General features: G+C 39.6%; 1 protein-coding gene across 1 annotated transcript in view; it reads left to right on the top strand.

Annotated features, from left to right (window-relative positions):
• The window catches only part of ube2g1a (ubiquitin-conjugating enzyme E2G 1a (UBC7 homolog, yeast)), a 36,467-nt gene extending 19,365 nt beyond the window's left edge, over positions 1 to 17,102 (top strand). The window contains exons 3-6 of the mRNA XM_060913346.1: positions 2,808 to 2,905; positions 11,715 to 11,893; positions 12,046 to 12,169; positions 15,490 to 17,102. Coding sequence (XP_060769329.1) covers positions 2,808 to 2,905; positions 11,715 to 11,893; positions 12,046 to 12,132 — 364 coding nt within the window. The 3' untranslated portion in view covers positions 12,133 to 12,169; positions 15,490 to 17,102. The remainder of the gene's footprint in view (positions 1 to 2,807; positions 2,906 to 11,714; positions 11,894 to 12,045; positions 12,170 to 15,489) is intronic.
• Positions 17,103 to 17,493: the final 391 nt, after the last annotated feature.

Below are 17,493 nucleotides of genomic sequence, written 5' to 3'. Positions count from 1 at the left end.
AAAGGCTTCGCACGGCGGGGACGGACAACCAGCACCCCCCCCGCTTCACTCCCTTGCCATGGTGAGCGCCCTCATACTAAATTTTTCTAGAAAAAACCCTGTTCATGACTTACTTTATAATCATATTTATTGTGGGAATCAAACATCGATCGTATAGTCATGGGCGCGGCCATGTTTAATCACGTTTAAGCCACGTTTACCGTACGTTGCATTGTGGGAAGGTTCCATTGTTTCAACTTTGGTTTCTGAGCACACAATCATGGCGGCCACGAAGCGAAAGGCCGATGGCATTAAATGACTTGTGATTTGTTAGTAAAGAGTGTGAAATCAGTATAGCTGCCAATCAAGTATTAAGTAGCCTATTAGAGCATAGTATGGTCTCTGAAATTTTTTCTTACTGTAGCATCCTAAATAAGTATTACTGCTAGTCTTCTGGTTATTTCAGAGATACTGAAATAATGAAATGTATGAGCAGTCAACAAGTAGACCTTTAGAATCTAGGCTTGGTAATATGAGGATTATGGAGCAGATCTAGAATCTTACATGGGTTTGCTTTTTGGTTCTCACAGGTGCTTAACTTGACAGAAAAAATAAGACCAGTGCTAGATTTTAATTTTTTAAATTTTGTTCATGTAATCTATCACTTACTTTCGACTTGAATGAGTACTATTATCTAATAGGCTGCTTTCTACTTTTTGTCTTCGATACAATACATAGATTGGACCCCAGTAAAATTCCTACTGACAGCTTACCAAAACTACTGACAAGATACTGCAAGACTACTGACAGGGCAAATTTGGGGTAAACAGGTCTGTTTTTTTTTTTTTTTTTTTTTCTTCCCCCCCCCGCCATGGAAGTGCACTTGTGTACCAAAGAGGAAGCCATTTGCATTACAGCTGTGAATAAGGATTCAAAATGGCGGCTCGGCTTGGTCTTCCCTTTTGGGCGCTCTCGTACATACATTTTACCAGCTTAAGGTCGGTCCGTATGGTGAAAGACCATGACCTCGGCCCAGAGGGCCGTATTTCACGATACAGGCCTCCCAGCTGGGAAATAACACGTATTTTTGTAGTGATGTACTGAGTGTATTTCTCACATTTTAATAAAAAGTATCTGCATCTTTCAGTTTTTCTAAATCAAGGCTGAATACTTTCTTCTTTGCTGCTACCTTTTATTAAATCAAATGAGACACTTGATTTTTCAATGAAACTGCAATGCATGATGGGATATATTACTTTGGTTGGTGACCATTGGTTGTGCACTACTTTTCGTGATGCATCGTGGGATACTTGGAGTGCACTATACAGGGTGTAATAATCCTCGCTATTATTTCGGGCAGCACTACAAAATGGCGTCATCACTATGTATTGCCCTATATAGTGAGTAGGGAGCGATTTCAGACACTGCATGAGTGGAGATGCTCAGATGAGGAAGCAGTACAATTCTAATGAGCCCCATTTGTTACATAGAAAGCAGAGTCTAATCTGAACGGCTTGATGAAGCACATGTTTTCTGAAATAGGAAGCTGAAAAGAAACTGACTGGGTGTCTTATTTGAGTTTGTTGGTTCCGGATACCCAAATGTTTGTGCACAAAGCACTGAAAGTGAGTTGTCATGGGTCCCGTTTATGATGGCTCCAAGTGCATGTTCTTGTAATAATGCAGTTATTGAGTGGTGTGGGGTGGGGGTTTCTTTTTTTTTTTATAAAATTAAAAATTTGGAAATTAACAATCATAATGTTAAATGGCACATCTGTATTTGGATTTAATGTGCTTTCATCTCACTGAATAGCCTTTTGATATGACTTTTCTGCTGATTTTTCTTTGGGGGGGTATTAATATTTAGATGCAACAACATGTTGCATGTCTGAAGCTCATTGTCATTTGTTTTCCTGATTATTATTAGGCCACACCAATTTAATTAGTTGGTTCTCGGATTTTTTCAGGAAAAATATGAAGTGAGCGAGCGAAATAAAAATTTAAAAAATACTCTGATGGTAAAATTAGCGGTGGAAATAGAGAGCAGTCATACGCGTGTGTCTCGCACTCACTACATAAGTCGGCAGCCCTGCTCAAGAGGGATGCTACCCAGAAAAAATTAACAAGGGAATAAACCCAGTAGGCCTACAGTAAATTTGTCATGTATTGTCCTTGTCAGCAGGGCTAGCTCTGGCTACACGTCTTATCAGGCAAACCAGTAAACAGAGAGGCTAAATAAACGATTGAATTATAGTCAATTGAACATCTACAATGCACAGAAAAAAAGATTTGACCAGGAGTAGGCTACTTCTGATGGCTAAATACTTGGAATGATTTTTTGTTTGCCCCTCACATCAATCAATGAAATATATAAATCATACCCACCTCCAGAGTTGTTATCCAAGTTGGTACATTGCAGGGTAACAAGCTCACTGCATCTTGAGTACAGCTGTGCAAAGTTTTCCCCCTCTTGAATTTCGACACACCTGTCAAAGATTTTACGCTTCTGTTCGCTGAATATCCTAACAAACGCAGGCTTTGCAGGATTCCCCTCCACAGGCATGTTTCTTCCACAGGTCTTTATCTAAAGTGAAAGGGACGATTTGATTGTTCAAAATACTGAAGACTGCAGGTTGAGGTCACGTGACGTCGAAAACCAATCAGCCACGATGTTTTTCTGTTGGTGGAAGTTTGACTTCGATTTTATTTATTTTTTTCATTTTGCATTTTCTTCAAGCGGTGATTCCGAGAACCAACTAATCGAATTGGTGTGGCTTTTATTTATTTTATTTTCCCTTCACTTTCTAAACATATGTTTCATGTCTACAGTGAAGGTGGAGTGTTCAAAGCCCATCTCACATTTCCCAAAGACTATCCTCTCAGGCCTCCCAAAATGAAATTCATCACAGAAATATGGCACCCAAATGGTAAGAACAGTTTGAGTTCCCTTAAAATTGAAATTCACTGATTAGCCCCTGTGCAATATCACTTAAATGCCAAATGATTCAAAATTGTATCACTTTACAGTAATTGCATTATTTATAATTTGGCAAGTAGAATACTTTATGAACGATCGAAAATAGTACTTTAGAAAGACTACATTGGAAACTATAGGCCCCGATGTAGAAACTCAACACGACAAAACTGAATACACTGATCACTCGCATACAAGTGAGTGAACCTGTGAGCATCGAAACAAAATTGAGTATACCTGTGACTTCCAGTTAGCCTAACTGCATGAAAATGGTTATAAAATGACCTATGAACACTAGAACTTTCTCAATTTTGGACCTATGGGCTGTGTACCTGCATGTCTGCTTCATTGCTCCACATGTAAAAGAATTGCCAGAGGAGTTGAAAAATCTGATTGAGAGACTTCATAAAGATACAAAAGGATACAGGAAGATCCATGACCAGCTAAAAAAAAAAAAGTCAAAACGCAGTTGCAGCGGTAATCAGGAGGTATTGAACAAGCCATATCACTAATCATAAAATGTCACGGACAGTGTGCTACTTGTGCAGTCAAGCTCTGAAAAACAGCCGGCTGAGTGCTTCAGACTTGGCACAGGATAGAAATCAGTCTCCGACACCGCAATAGACGGTAGGCATGTAATGATGAATTGTGATTCAAATTGAAATAAATTAATTACTATTAGTGTGCATAATTCCCCACACACACACACACACTGTAATTGTGGTGTTTAGAGAGTACAGTAGTGGGAATACATGTGACTTCACTGCGGGGAGAGTGATTTTGTACAAATAAACTTAAGGAATCTGAGCTCTCTTCACAGGCTACTAAAGAAAAGAGAATAAAAATGGTAGTGTTAAAACGTTCAAGAACATTTTATGTAGAAAACCCATTTATTAACTTTTTTCCCTCGTTTTTAATGACAGGAATATTTTAGTTAATGGGCTACTATAATTTACGCCAACCTTTCCATATGTGGGTCAATGATTGTTGGTTATTAAGAAAGTGATTTTTAACTTGACAAAAGGAATATTTAAGTTGATTTTTGCATTTTTATTGGTAAGATTTTTCTGTGGGTGGGTTTTTTTCTCTCCTCCCCAAAAATATAATGGGAAAATTGCATTATGAATAGAATCATGAATTTGGTGAATCATTACATGCCTAATGGACAGTGTTGGGGGTGACAACCTTGCTTGCTCTTTGGGACAAAACTGCAAGATTAAACTTTGCTAAAGAACATATAAAAAGAAGCCTGACGAATTTTAGCATCCCGTTCTTTGTTCAGATAAGACCAAGCTAAATTTGTTCAGCTCTGATGGGATCCAACGTGTTGGGCGTGAGCTTGGCCAGGACTACCACAGTGAATGGATAGTCCCCAGGCAGACAGTAAAGCACGGAGGTGGGGGTGTGATAATGCGGCCCTGCATGAGAACAAAGTGTTGGAGATGACCTTTTATAGATGGTATCGTGAATGCATGTGGATGTACCAAAATACTGGCCAACAAGATAACTCCCAGTCTACGGAAGCTTGAAAAGACGAATATTGATGATGATCCAAAGCACGCTGCCAAAATCCTGCATGAGCTTCTGAAGATGATGAGTGAAAAATGCGACCTGACCAAGTGTGTTGCCTGACTTGAATCTGGTAGAATTTTAAATAGAAAAGGCAACACGAGCCCTCCAGCAAAGAACAGCTGAAAAAACGGTCTCTGAAGAATGGCAGAAGATCTCGCCTTTTGAGTGTCCTCAAAAATAAAGGTGGACATATGAAGTATTGAAAAATAAGATTTGAATCCAAGTATTGAAAGATGCACTGACTTGAGTTCCTACTGTGTGGGGCCAGTATTTAATATAATAGTTCTAAACTGTTAGGTTTTTAATTTTGCATAAGGGTAAATGCTCGATTGTTCAACTGAAGTGATGTAATTGCTATAAGGTGGTAGAGTTTTGAATCATTTGACATTTAAGTGATCTTGCACAGGGATGTGCTTGTTTCTGTTGTATACTGTATGTCTCTTAAATACAGTTTGAAGTTTTAAAAACCCTCTTTTGCCTGTATGGCAAACTTGAAATACCACTAACCTAACCATTTTATATATCTTTTGAATTTATGATTGACACCTGGTGTTAACATGTTCTGGTAGACCTGATTGTAAGTGGACAGTGAGTACTAGGGGTAACTGTACACACATTCATCATACCGGACTGTTTCAGTACAGTGGTGTTTGAAAAGTTTGTGAAGCCTTTAGAATTTTCTATATTTCTGCATAAATATGACCAAACCATCAGATTTTCACAAGTCCTAAAAGTAGATAAAGAGAACCCAGTTAAACAAATGAGACAAAAATATTATACTTGGTCACTTATTTATTGAGGAAAATGATCCAGTATTACATATCTGAGTGGCAAAAGTATGTGAACCTTTGCTTTCAGTACCTGGTGTGACCCCTTTGTGCAGCAATAACTAAACATTTCCGGTAACTGTTGATCAGTCCTGCACACCGGCTTGGAGGAATTTTAGCCCATTCCTCCATACAGAACAGCTTCAACTCTGGGATGTTGATGGGTTTCCTCACATGAACTGCTCGCTTCAGGTCCTTCCACAGCATTTCAATTGGATTAAGGTCAGGACTTTGACTTGGCCATTCCAAAACATTCTTTAACCATTCTTTGTTAGAGCGACTTGTGTGCTTAGTCATCATCTTGCTGCATGATCCCACCTTCTCTTGAGATTCAGTTCATGGACGGATGTCCTGACATTTTCCTTTAGAATTCGTTGGTATAATTCAGAATTCATTGTTCCATCAATGATGGCAAGCCGTCCTGGCCCAAATGCAGCAAAGCAGGCCCAAACCATGATACTACCACCACCGTGTTTCACAGCTGGGATAAGGTTCTTATGCTGGAATGCAGTGTTTTTTTTTTTTTTTTTTTCCTCCAAACATAACACTTCATTTAAACCAAAAAGTTCTATTTTAGTCTCATCCACCCACAAAACATATTTTTTCCTATAGCCTTCTGGCTTGTCCAAATGATCTTTAGCAAACTGCAGATGAGCAGCAATGTTCTTTTTGGAGAGCAGTGGCTTTCTCCTTGCAACCCTGCCATGCACACCATTGTTCAGTGTTCTCCTGATTTGTGGACTCATGAACATTAACATTAGCCAATGTGAGAGAGGCCTTCAGTTGCTTAGAAGTTACCCTGGGGTCCTTTGTGATCTCGCCGACTATTACACGCCTTGCTCTTGGAGTGATCTTTGTTGGTCGACCACTCCTGGGGAGGGTAACAATGGTCTTGAATTTCTTCCATTTGTACACAATCTGTCTGTCTGTGGATTGGTGGAGTCCAAACTCTTTAGAGATGGTTTTGTAACCTTTTCCAGCCTGATGAGCATCAACAAAGCTTTTTCTGAGGTCCTCAGAAATCTCCTTTGTTCGTGCCATAATACCATGGGTGCAAGTTTTCCGGCATGTGCCAGAAGCTCCGGTTTTTTCGGTTCTGAAAGTCATTTTTCCAAATCGTGTAAATCCGTTGAGATTTTCGGGGGGGGGTATAGGGGTGGCCCTCTCACTGTCTCACTCTCGGCGTATGACCGGGTTACCGCGGTACAGTCTCTGCACGAGACAGATCTTTTCATCTCGCCTTCACCACAAACCTCATTCAATTTATACGCCGCTCACCGACTAGCGGTCCTGACTAGCCCATTGTTGTACATGTGTGATATGTTTCGCGCACGTAGCATATTGTTCGACCAAATCAACGCAGCTATTCCCATGAGTCGCTGTTTCTTTTGGTGCAAGTTAGAACGGTGCTTTTGATTGGCTCACTGTTAACTGCTGTCCAATGAAATTTCAGCTTTTATAATAAGCCTTATTTCGCTTCCCTCTGGTTGCTGATCAAAATGTCAATGAAGTTTTTATCGGAAGGCTCCAATACAAAAGAATTAGAAAAGATGTCTAGAAATAAATGGGAATGGTTAAGCGAGTGTGACAAAAACGGTGACAAATGGGGGAATATGGCTGAGAAAACTGGACGTCCTGGGAGTTGCATATTGTGACTGCTGTACAAAGACTATCAAGTACGGCTCCAGCGGGAAGAAGGGACTTAAGTCATGCCGATGAGACTAATCACTTTTCTGATTTTTGTGCTATGTAGTAATAAGTGAATTCAAAACATTTGTTGGTGATTTTAAATTGTCATCTGATATTGTGTGATGTGCAAATGCAATGTGCTTTCTTCTAGAATTGAAATTATTCATCACAACTATCTGCTTTTATAAACTTTTGACATTTGATTACCTTTCAGTTGTTAAATAAAAGTAAGGTAGGTCTTGAAATAAGTGTTAGCTTTTTTTATCTTTTCTAATGTGGTTGTTAGGTTAAACTCATTTGTAGTCAGTAATGGATTATAAAATATAGATATTTTTGTATATGGAAAGCTGAATCTTCTTTGCTAAAATCCAGAAGTTTCTGAGGACATCAAGACATGCGGCCCCTTATTTTAACTCAAGCTGTGTATGTATTGTAAAAAAGGTATCCCAGCAAAAGCATATTAAAAATGGTTGTTTCAACATTTAAATTAGTAGTTGCTAGATGTTTTGAAATTAAGCCTTGTACTTGAAATATTATTTCAGATGAATTGATAATGTATTAAACATTTGATGTGAATTTGCAACTCGTATAACTATTAATATTGTGTTTGCATGAGAGACGACCATTTTAACTTGTAATTTAAATTTTTTTTCAAGCCCTAAGGGGGGCTCAGACTTGTCACGTTTTTGAAAATGTTATACTTGCACCCATGTAATACACTTCCACAAACATGTGTTGTGAAGATCAGACTTTGATAGATCCCTGTTCTTTAAATAAAACAGGGTGCCCACTCACACCTGATTGTCATCCCATTGATTGAAAACACCTGACTCTAATTTCACCTTCAAATTAACTGCTAATCCTAGAGGTTCACATACTTTTGCCACTCACAGATATGTAATATTGGATCATTTTCCTGAAATAAATGACCAAGTATAATAATTTTGTCTCATTTGTTTAACTGGGTTCTCTTTATCTACTTTTAGGACTTGTGAGAAATCTGTTTTAGGTCATATTTATGCAGAAATATAGAAAATTCTAAAGGGTTCACAAACTTTGAAGCACCACTGTAGATGTGTACTGAATGCCGTCTTTAACAGTAGATCACGGTAGGCTTTTTTTTTTTTTTTTTGGCGCATGCGGAACATGCTTCAAATCAGAATTCCCACACAAACATTAAGTGGCTGACTGTATATGTAGTCTCCACTGCTCACTTTGAGCACACAACACGTACAGCCAAGTTCATGAACATCATGGCTAATGTGGAGGAAAAGGAGAAACTCTCACTCGTTTGGATCCAAGCAGAGAAAAAGAATCTTTGTTGGTTTCTCAATGCAAAGAGAAAATCGGAGCCCAAAAAAATGGTTCGGGTGGGAGCGCACCGCCCCTCTTTCTTGATGGCCTTTTATAATCCTTGTGGAATATTTAACAACCCTTACCCAATCAAAAGCAAGGATTTAAGCTCTTTCCGTAGAAGGAATTGTCCTTAGTTTTGTTTTGTGTATATAATTAATTACTTGAATATTTTGTAGACTCAGGGGACCAACCTCCATTGTTGCTAATCTCTTCCTCCACATACTAAGCGTTTCGCGCGCGCACTGACTGTGCCGGGTTCATGAACGAGTCATGACCCCCCCCCCCCAGGGCTTTACTAAAAATTCCATTACAGTGAACAAGAAGTCAGAGCTTGAAATCCTGCCCTTATCATTAAGGTCTCCTGTTTGGGAAAACTTTGGTTTCCCAGTGAAATACAATGATTGACAAAGATGAGTGGATAAGACAAAAGCAGTGTGCTGACATTGATTCACTAGTAATCCAGTATGCTTCTAGCAACACGTCGAACTTTATTACTCTGTTGTAATAACCAGCAGATCTACCCTTTCAGAGGACAAAGTGGACAAGTTAATCCCCCCGAAAGTTGAATGAAACGGAACAGGGTTATAAGCTGGAACTGTTAATGCTGCACTTTAGATAAAATGGAAAAGTTAATTTTCTAGACGGAGAGAGCACGAGATCTGAGCAAGGGCACAAGCTAGAACTGTTGTTGATGCCCTTGTCAGTATGTAAAAGTTCACTTCATTTTTATTTGAGAATCTTTATTTATTGAAGTTATCGGTGGCTTGTGCAGTTTTAGGGTTTTTTTTTTTTTTTTTTAACCTCAACCAGGATGGAGTCCACCAGGGGGCGAGGTATTGTTTTCGGTCAGGTTTGATTGGGGGGCGTTGGTTAACAATATTATGGGAAAACGGCTGGACCGATCTTCATGAAACTTTCAGGATAGGTGGGCATTGGTTTCGAATAGAACCTCCAACATTTTGAGGGTCATCTGGTCAAGGTTACCAAAAAGGTCAATTTTTTGTGGCTACTGCCTCATATAGAGGCGTTAGCCACTATGTCGTTGTGCTGTAAGAATGTAAGTGTAACCTTTGCGTGCTGCGCATGCACGTGTTTTTGATTAAAATAGCCAGTAAGTGTATACAATTCACTTCACCATTTGAAATAAATGGACTCGACTAAAGAAATCGCTTTCAGGCATGTTTATGCTTATTATAGAGGGAAAGTGCATTCCACTGAGCTCTAGTGCTAGGCCATTTCCGGGAAATAAGAGTTTGGGTCATGGTGACAGTGTGTGTATGTCAGCTTCGGTTTGGAGGTTTGTTTCGAAAACTGTAAGAAGTAAGAGTAAAATAAAGTACAGACACCTGATCTCCCCAACAGCAACAATGAACCACTTCATTGACTGCCTCTTTGCCATAGCTAGGGAATATGCAATTGTTAACTGTGTGGAAATTGTGCTGAATGGTAGAGCTCTGCACTGCTAGGTTAATGGATAAAGGCAATGCTATGAAAGCAGGTGCTTTTCATGGCTTCTTTCATTGTCTCCTCTTTTCTCCTTTTATTTGTAAGTTTCGTTTGCAGACCATGTGCTTGAAGCATTTGAAATGGCCTGGACAGGTACATGAGGGAGGAATCAGGAATGTTTCTACCTGAAAATAAATGGTGCAGAAGGTGTATAATAAATGTGCACTGCACTCCTCCTCCTCCTCCTCCTGTAGAAATGATGTATAGCATTCGATCACAGGTGGTCACTGTCCAAGACGGATGTTAACACCAGGTGTGAATCAGGCCTTTGACATGGCTAGCCATGCATCAGAGCCTAATCTAGGGCACATAATGCGCGGTTTTTATCTGTCTGTCGCACATCCACTTTTTGGGCGCGAGAGTGATATCGCGTATCTATTCATTTTGTCACGCATTTATAAGTAGAGAGCTTGTAGTCGCGTTTTTACTGAATCTTGTGCATATCAATTTGTCAGTACCCGCTAGCAAGCACTGCGGTAAATACAGCGTTGTTTACACACCAATCGGAAAATATCGGAAAGGACTGAAGTATTCCGAATGGGTTATTTAGCGGGTAAAACAGTTTTGTGAACTATATCATTGGTCACTGAACCGGAAGACAGTGTATCTCAACCAATCGTGTGAAGTGTTTTAAAAATACCCAAAAGCACATGGCATATCATTCTGTCTCATCCAAACATAACATTCAGAGCCTCCAGGATTTCGCGATTTGCAACATCAATGCAAATTCAACCAATCCCCATGAATTCAGGGTGGTGTTGCAATTCTATCCAATCACCACAACTTTCCCTCAAATTTGACCAATCGTTGGCATTGTCTTGCGGTGACGTCGACAAACTACCTTCCGCCTTAGTTCCGTGTATACGTTCAAGAGAAGCAGCATGTGCGCAGTGTTGCCAGATTGGGCGGTTTTAAGTGCATTTTGGCGGGTTTTGAACATATTTAGGCTGGAAAACGTCAGCAGTATCTGGCAACACTGCATGAATAGGCTTAAATTCTGTTACTGAAAGTGTGTTTATGTTTACAGTGAAGCACTGTGTGCAGTTATTTTTTTTTTTTTTTTTTTTTTTTTTTACTTAATTAATGGATGCCAACATTTTTGCCAAAATGGTATTTTATTTTCCATTGTTTAGGCAGCTTCAGCATCATACTGTGAGATTCTGTTCAAATTGTTTTGTTTTTTTTTCTTCTATGAAGCCTGAGCCATTTATTTTATTAGTTTATAATTATTGTTTAATTTAGTCTTCAGGAGAGACTGCCTGCACACAGTACTAGTATTAATAGTTGTTTTTTTTTTTTTTTTCTTACATGAAAGCTGAGGCATTTATATTATATTTTAAGGTAACTTCATGTTGTGCTGTGAGGTTCTATGCACTTTAACTTTTGAACCAACAGGTGCATTTGGATAAGTAAAGCCTATTTTTCTGCATTTTTGTAGTCCTGGTAATCTTACACATTCTACATGATTGCTAGTTTTTTTTTTTTTAGTAATTTGTTTAATTTTTCTTGTTGAAAGTTCAATTTAGCATTATGTTAATGATATTCTAAAAGTAAAGATTAATAAAACTGTTCTGTTTATAGATGTACTCTTGAAAATATCTACCAATGTATTACTTATTTTTCTGTCCCCACTAACTGGAACAAATGAGGGATATTTTTACCCATGTTAATATTTTCTGTCCCCTGTTTCTACAACTAGTGAGGAATCTGTCCCCTATTTTCAAATTCCTAGATTAGGCTCTGTGCATGATGTGATCCGTCTTCCACTCTAGTTCATGCTTTCTAATTTCCTGTTCTTGGTCTTGTTTCTAGTTGACAAGAACGGTGATGTTTGTATTTCTATTTTGCACGAGCCGGGGGAGGACAAGTACGGCTACGAAAAGCCAGAGGAACGTTGGCTTCCCATCCACACAGTGGAGACCATCATGATTAGTGTCATCTCCATGCTAGCTGATCCTAATGGAGACTCTCCTGCCAACGTGGATGCAGCAGTAAGTCTCCCTTCAAGAAGGAACCCAGTTTAGAAATGGTGTTACTTTTCATAAAGTCTGCTGGCAGTGAGCTGGTGGTTAGTATTGCTCGGCTTGCAATGAAGAAAATCTATCCACTTTCAGCTTTACTAAAGAAGACTGTTATATTTCAGAAAGAGTGGAGGGAAGACCGACATGGTGAATTCAAGAGGAAAGTTGCCCGTTGTGTACGAAAGAGCCAAGAGACAGCCTTTGACTGATATTCATCCAGCAGCTTGTAGCGTCACTATTTTCAGGGTAAGTGTTGGACTTTGCCCATGTGCTTTTGCAGCCAAGATCCCATGACTTGTTTATCTTTGTGTATCCAGCAAGTCTTGCTCAGCTGTATATTCACTACTAAGGAACAAATAAAGGTTGTCCAAACATAATGCAGGGGTTTTTATTTATTTATTAAATCCTGCCTTTAATCTTGTGCAGTGTGTCCTAAGCCAGATAAACAAAACCTGACTAGTGGAGCCTGGTTATTCAGAAGGGGTGTGTGTTGGCACGAAGCGATTGTGTCATGGGTAACCTGTTTGAACAGGTTCAGGGGAGCAGAGTTGGCATTCCATGCACAAGGAGTTGATGTAGAAAGCATGCTATTTTTATTCTCCGTTCAGGTCCTGAGTGATAATCTAAAGTGTAATGTAGCCTAGTCATGCTGATTAAAACTTGTATTAAAATTCCAATAACCTGCATTGTCTTGCATTTGAAAATTTAATTGGTGTACAAGTTTTTAATAACGTTTGTTTATATGCCCACATTAATGATTCTTGTTGCAGATATTTGTCTTGTGTAACCTGGGAACAATATGAGTGCTCCGAGAGCACAATATCCCCCGCTGGCAGCTCTGCCATAACGCTGGTAGAATGCGACTGAATTGAACAAAATTACAATATGCCTATTACTGACAAAGAATCCGGTCATGTTTTTCATGAAATTCCTCCCAAAATTGAGAGGGGAGTTGATTTTCATAAGGTGAGTACCCTTCCTGGGACGGACTGACATCGCCACGACATAATCCCGCTTCAGGCCTTTCGGGCAGTGGGGGATAATAAAAAATTGAGGGAAGTTGATTTCAGAAAGCAAGCACACCTTGATGAAATTGCCAAAGTACAAGTTTGTTAATAATCAAGGGTATAACTCGCTGGTAAAATTTGCCCAAATTAAATTAATTTTAAATCTGCACATAACGAAGCCTTTTGCCAAGTTTTGTGAAACTGTGAGTGGAGTTGATTTCAGAACAACATACACCCTCGTGAAATTGTCAGTTATTTAATCAAGGGGCAAAACTCTAGTAAAATTATTCACAACGAAATTAAATCACAATATGCATATTACAGTCTTATAACAAGGCCTTTTGCCAAGCTTCGAGAAATTCGTCCGAAATTGAGGAGTTGATGTCCGAAGGCAAAGTACAAGGTTGTTAAGGGCCATAACCCTAGTAAAATGGGACAGAATTGAACAAAACAATGTGTATTACTGATGTATAACTACCTCTTGTCAAGTTTGGTGAAATTCCTCCAACAATTGTGAGAGGACTTGATTTCAGAAGGAAAGCACACACTCATGAAATTGTCAATTATAATTTTGTTAATCAAGGTCTGTAACTCTGGTCAACTGCGACTGAACTTGATGAAATTTACAATATGCGTATTACCGACATCATATAACACAGAATCCTGCCAAGTTTTGTGAAATTCCTCCAAAATCTGAGGGGTTGATTTCAGAAGGTAAGCACCCTTCCTAGGACAGACGGAAATCGCCACAACATAATCCCCCTTCGGGCCTTTCAGCCAGCGGGGGATTAAAAAAAAAAAAAACGCTCCTGACAGTTGGGCCAAATTTATTCACCATTTATGCTCACTACAGTGGGTATAACTTGAAGCTCTAGGACTCTGCAGTTTTATGATACTTATAGGAAATGGGCTACTTGTGTACAGACAGGTGACCTAATTAAAGGAAAACCTGTGGCTCTGTTATGCTGGTGTGATTTTTAGAGTTCCTTTAGAGCAGCCTTTCTCAACCGGGGTGCCGTCTGGCTTTGCTAGGGGTGCCGTCAAAATTGTATATTCTAACATTGAAATTAAATAAAATGAATTAAAATTCCAAAAAAACAATAGTTACACAAATGCAGATCATCGCTGCCTCACACATTAAAATTTGTCTCCCGGCCCCCTTTCCCATGTCACAACGTCATTGCCGGGGTCAGTGCATGGTCAACGTGACTGCGTATATTTTATATGGGGGTGCCTTGAGAATTTGCATAATTCTGAAGGGTGCAGTGACTGAAAAAAAGGTTGAGAAATGCTGCTTTAGGGCAAGGGTTATTTTTCATTGCATCTCATTATCTGTAGCCGCTTTATCCTGTTCTACAGGGTCGCAGGCAAGCTGGAGCCTATCCCAGCTGACTATGGGCGAAAGGCGGGGTACACCCTGGACAAGTCGCCAGGTCATCACAGGGCTGACACAGACAACCATTCACACTCACATTCACACCTATGGTCAATTTAGAGTCACCAGTTAACCTAACCTGCATGTCTTTGGACTGTGGGGGAAACCGGAGCACCCGGAGGAAACCCACGCGGACAACATGCAAACTCCGCACAGAAAGGCCCTCGCTGGCCACAGGGCTAGAACCCGGACCTTCTTGCTGTGAGGCGACAGCGCTAACCACTACACCACTGTCATACATAGAATGTAAATGACCTAAAAAAAAAAAATCAAAGCAATGTTCACAAGGGTGGTATAAAACAGCCCGATGCAGAGTAGAGGAGTCTGGTTTGTACCCGATTCATGACTCTGCTTGCACCTGCAGAAATGGCAGCAGCAATGCACGTATCATTAGGCATGTAACAATCTATCATGCAACCATTTCATGTGACGAATTTGAGTGTTCAAATCCTAGAGATGATGAACTTCATTAATAATAATGGCCTGTGTGATCTTTTTCTTCGCTGTACCTCTTAAGTGTTTTATTTGTAATGAATGCAGAGTTCTTCTGAATAACCTTTATCAGATTATGAAACCCTTCCATCCTGATGCAAGTGGTGTCTTCCAGGATGAACACTGCCCCCCCAATTAAAAGGGCATAAGGACTCATGGAATGGTTTAATGAGAATGAAAATGATGCGAGTCATATGGTATGGCATTGTCCTTAGATCTCAACCTTATTCAGGATGTATGGGAGAATAAGGGCTGATGTGCTCTTAACACCATCAGAACACTAATTTGAAGGAATGTACTTTGGAAAAATGTCCCTCCTCCTCTCTCTGGGCCCTCACCTCACTCGTACTTTCTGCACTGCTGCCCCCCACCCTGTCACGCGTCTTTGTTAATCATGTAAAAGTATACCAAGCCTGATCTGTTTTCTTCCCTCCAGCAGCAGGTTTCATTTAAAAGGGGAAAGAAAAGGTTTTGGGACATTTTGATAGTTTTACTCGACACGAATCTAAGTTGAAATGAAATTAAGATTTGTTTAAATTTTGTGTCCAAGAGAAGTTTGCTTACTATGCATTTGCAACAGTGTAGAAATGGCACCGACTTGTTTTTAATTTTTGTATTTCTGTCTTTACCAGGTATCCAGTCGAGAAACATGGCACGGTTTTCCTGCACTCTACCACCATATTGCCGGATTCTTCTTGATTGAGCGTTGGCAGAAACAAGCTGGCTGCAATAGAACAATAACGGCTCGTACAGATATGGATGGAACGTGCCAAGCAATGCCAACATCCAAAAAAAGAAAAAAAACATTAACATAAGATGATTACGTGTTTTTACGCAAGTTTATGAACTGATACAACTTTCAGGAAAGAAATTGTAAAGACCTGTAAATAGCACAGACATAAAAACCGGATAATATATAAGACTCCTCGTATCCATCCACCGAAACACTTAGTACCAAATAAATAGCGCTTTCTGTAGGTAGAATGAGTCCTGTAAACAAAAAAAAAAAACCTCTTAAACAGAATGGTTAATTTTCCCCTTTCATCCCCTCCAGCAGCTTCTCATGTAGTGCTCATCAGTTCTTTTACAGGTCACGTCGAGGGAGCGGTGTAGCAATGAAAAGGGCCTTTTCCACCCTTGTAGATTTTCATTGTCTAAGCCTCACAATGACAAGCTAGAAACAAACAAGCCGGAAAGGTGTTCTTTATTGGCATGTAGTATTTGAGGGAGGGTTTGATGGCAGGGTGGGTTGTTGGCGCTACTGATGTTCGGCATGCCATGTCATGGGTTGGACACTCACTCGGGGTCACTTGAAGTAAATAATGTAAAGCATGGGAAAAGACTTCTGAAACAGCCGGTGAACGTTTGGATCGGTTTTAACTTTAGGGGCGGGGTGGGACTGGGGACGTGTCCCTGCTTTGGCTTGTAGACAAGTTCTACTAAACAGGCCTGCACCTGTGCTTGGTTCTGCAGTGAGTTTTCAGTGGTGGGACAGCTGACGAGGAAACCCATCAGATGTGATAACCTGCATGTTTAAGCTCATGGGTTTTAATTTGTTTGTTCGTTTGTTTGTTTGTTTTTCTTTTTATTTCAAAAGTGCCTCCAATTTGAAATTGCTTGGCTTGTTGCACCGCCTGCATTGGGTCTGGAGCTGAAAATGAGATGTTAAGAGATCTCTGTGCTCCTTCAGGATCATGTCTGTGTGGGTTTTTTTCCTTTTTTTTTTTTTTTTTTTTTTTAAATCCTTTGTACCAGCAGTAATGGATTATTAAAGATAATTTGGTGTAGCAATAATGTCCCCTTTGGCCATCTGTGTGTAGTGTGAAATTTTCAATATTCGGATAAAATTTAGAAACAAGGAAACAATTATGCCTTTTTTTTTTTTGTGCCCAATGTTTTGAGAGAATTCCTTTGCAGGGCTTTGTTTTTCTTTTGTGTGTTGTCTTTGGTAGGATTCGGTAAGTATGCTTTAACTGTAGGTTTCTCACAAGCAGTTTCTTGGACTTTCTTCTCTCTGTGTGTGTGTGTGTGTGTGTGTGTGTGTGTGTTGAGGGAGTGTGTGTGTTCATGATCCTGCTACTCCCCACAATCCTTTATTCTCCATTTAATTTTATTCTGGCTCTGACAGACTACTGCAGTTCTCTTGCCTAATGTACAAAGACAAAATACTGATGTATATTTTTCATGTTATGGAAGTTGTCTCCTTCTCTAGTGAATTCTTCTAAAATATAATTTTTTTCCAATACTTGTGGTCTTTGTGTATCTGTCTCTCTGTTTGCCTTTTGAGTTCGGCTTCATGTCGTAACTCAAAACACCACTAGAAAATGAGTCCGTCAGTACTGATGGTGAATATGGAGCTAAATGGTTCAGAGTTTAGTGTTCCCAAATCATATATTGCATGTGTTAAGTGCATGAGCATTACTTTAGCTATTAAATATAGAATTCCAGTGTGCGTTTCTCCATAATCAAAGCTAATGAATCTGAGGAAGCAAACTATCTTACGATGTGTATATTAAAGGTGTTGGATAAACACTAAACTTTTTGCAACTAGTGACCATTTTACAGTTAGTGCTTGATATTAAGGTTTGAATGAAGCCAATCGGCTCATAAAATCTCTAGCAAATAGGTTTGTGGAC

The sequence above is a fragment of the Neoarius graeffei genome, chromosome 28 (assembly GCF_027579695.1).
Source record: "Neoarius graeffei isolate fNeoGra1 chromosome 28, fNeoGra1.pri, whole genome shotgun sequence".
Classification (NCBI taxonomy): Eukaryota; Metazoa; Chordata; class Actinopteri; order Siluriformes; family Ariidae; genus Neoarius; species Neoarius graeffei.
The sequence above is the reverse complement of the archived record's forward strand: the minus strand, read 5'-3'. Positions and strand labels throughout refer to the sequence as shown.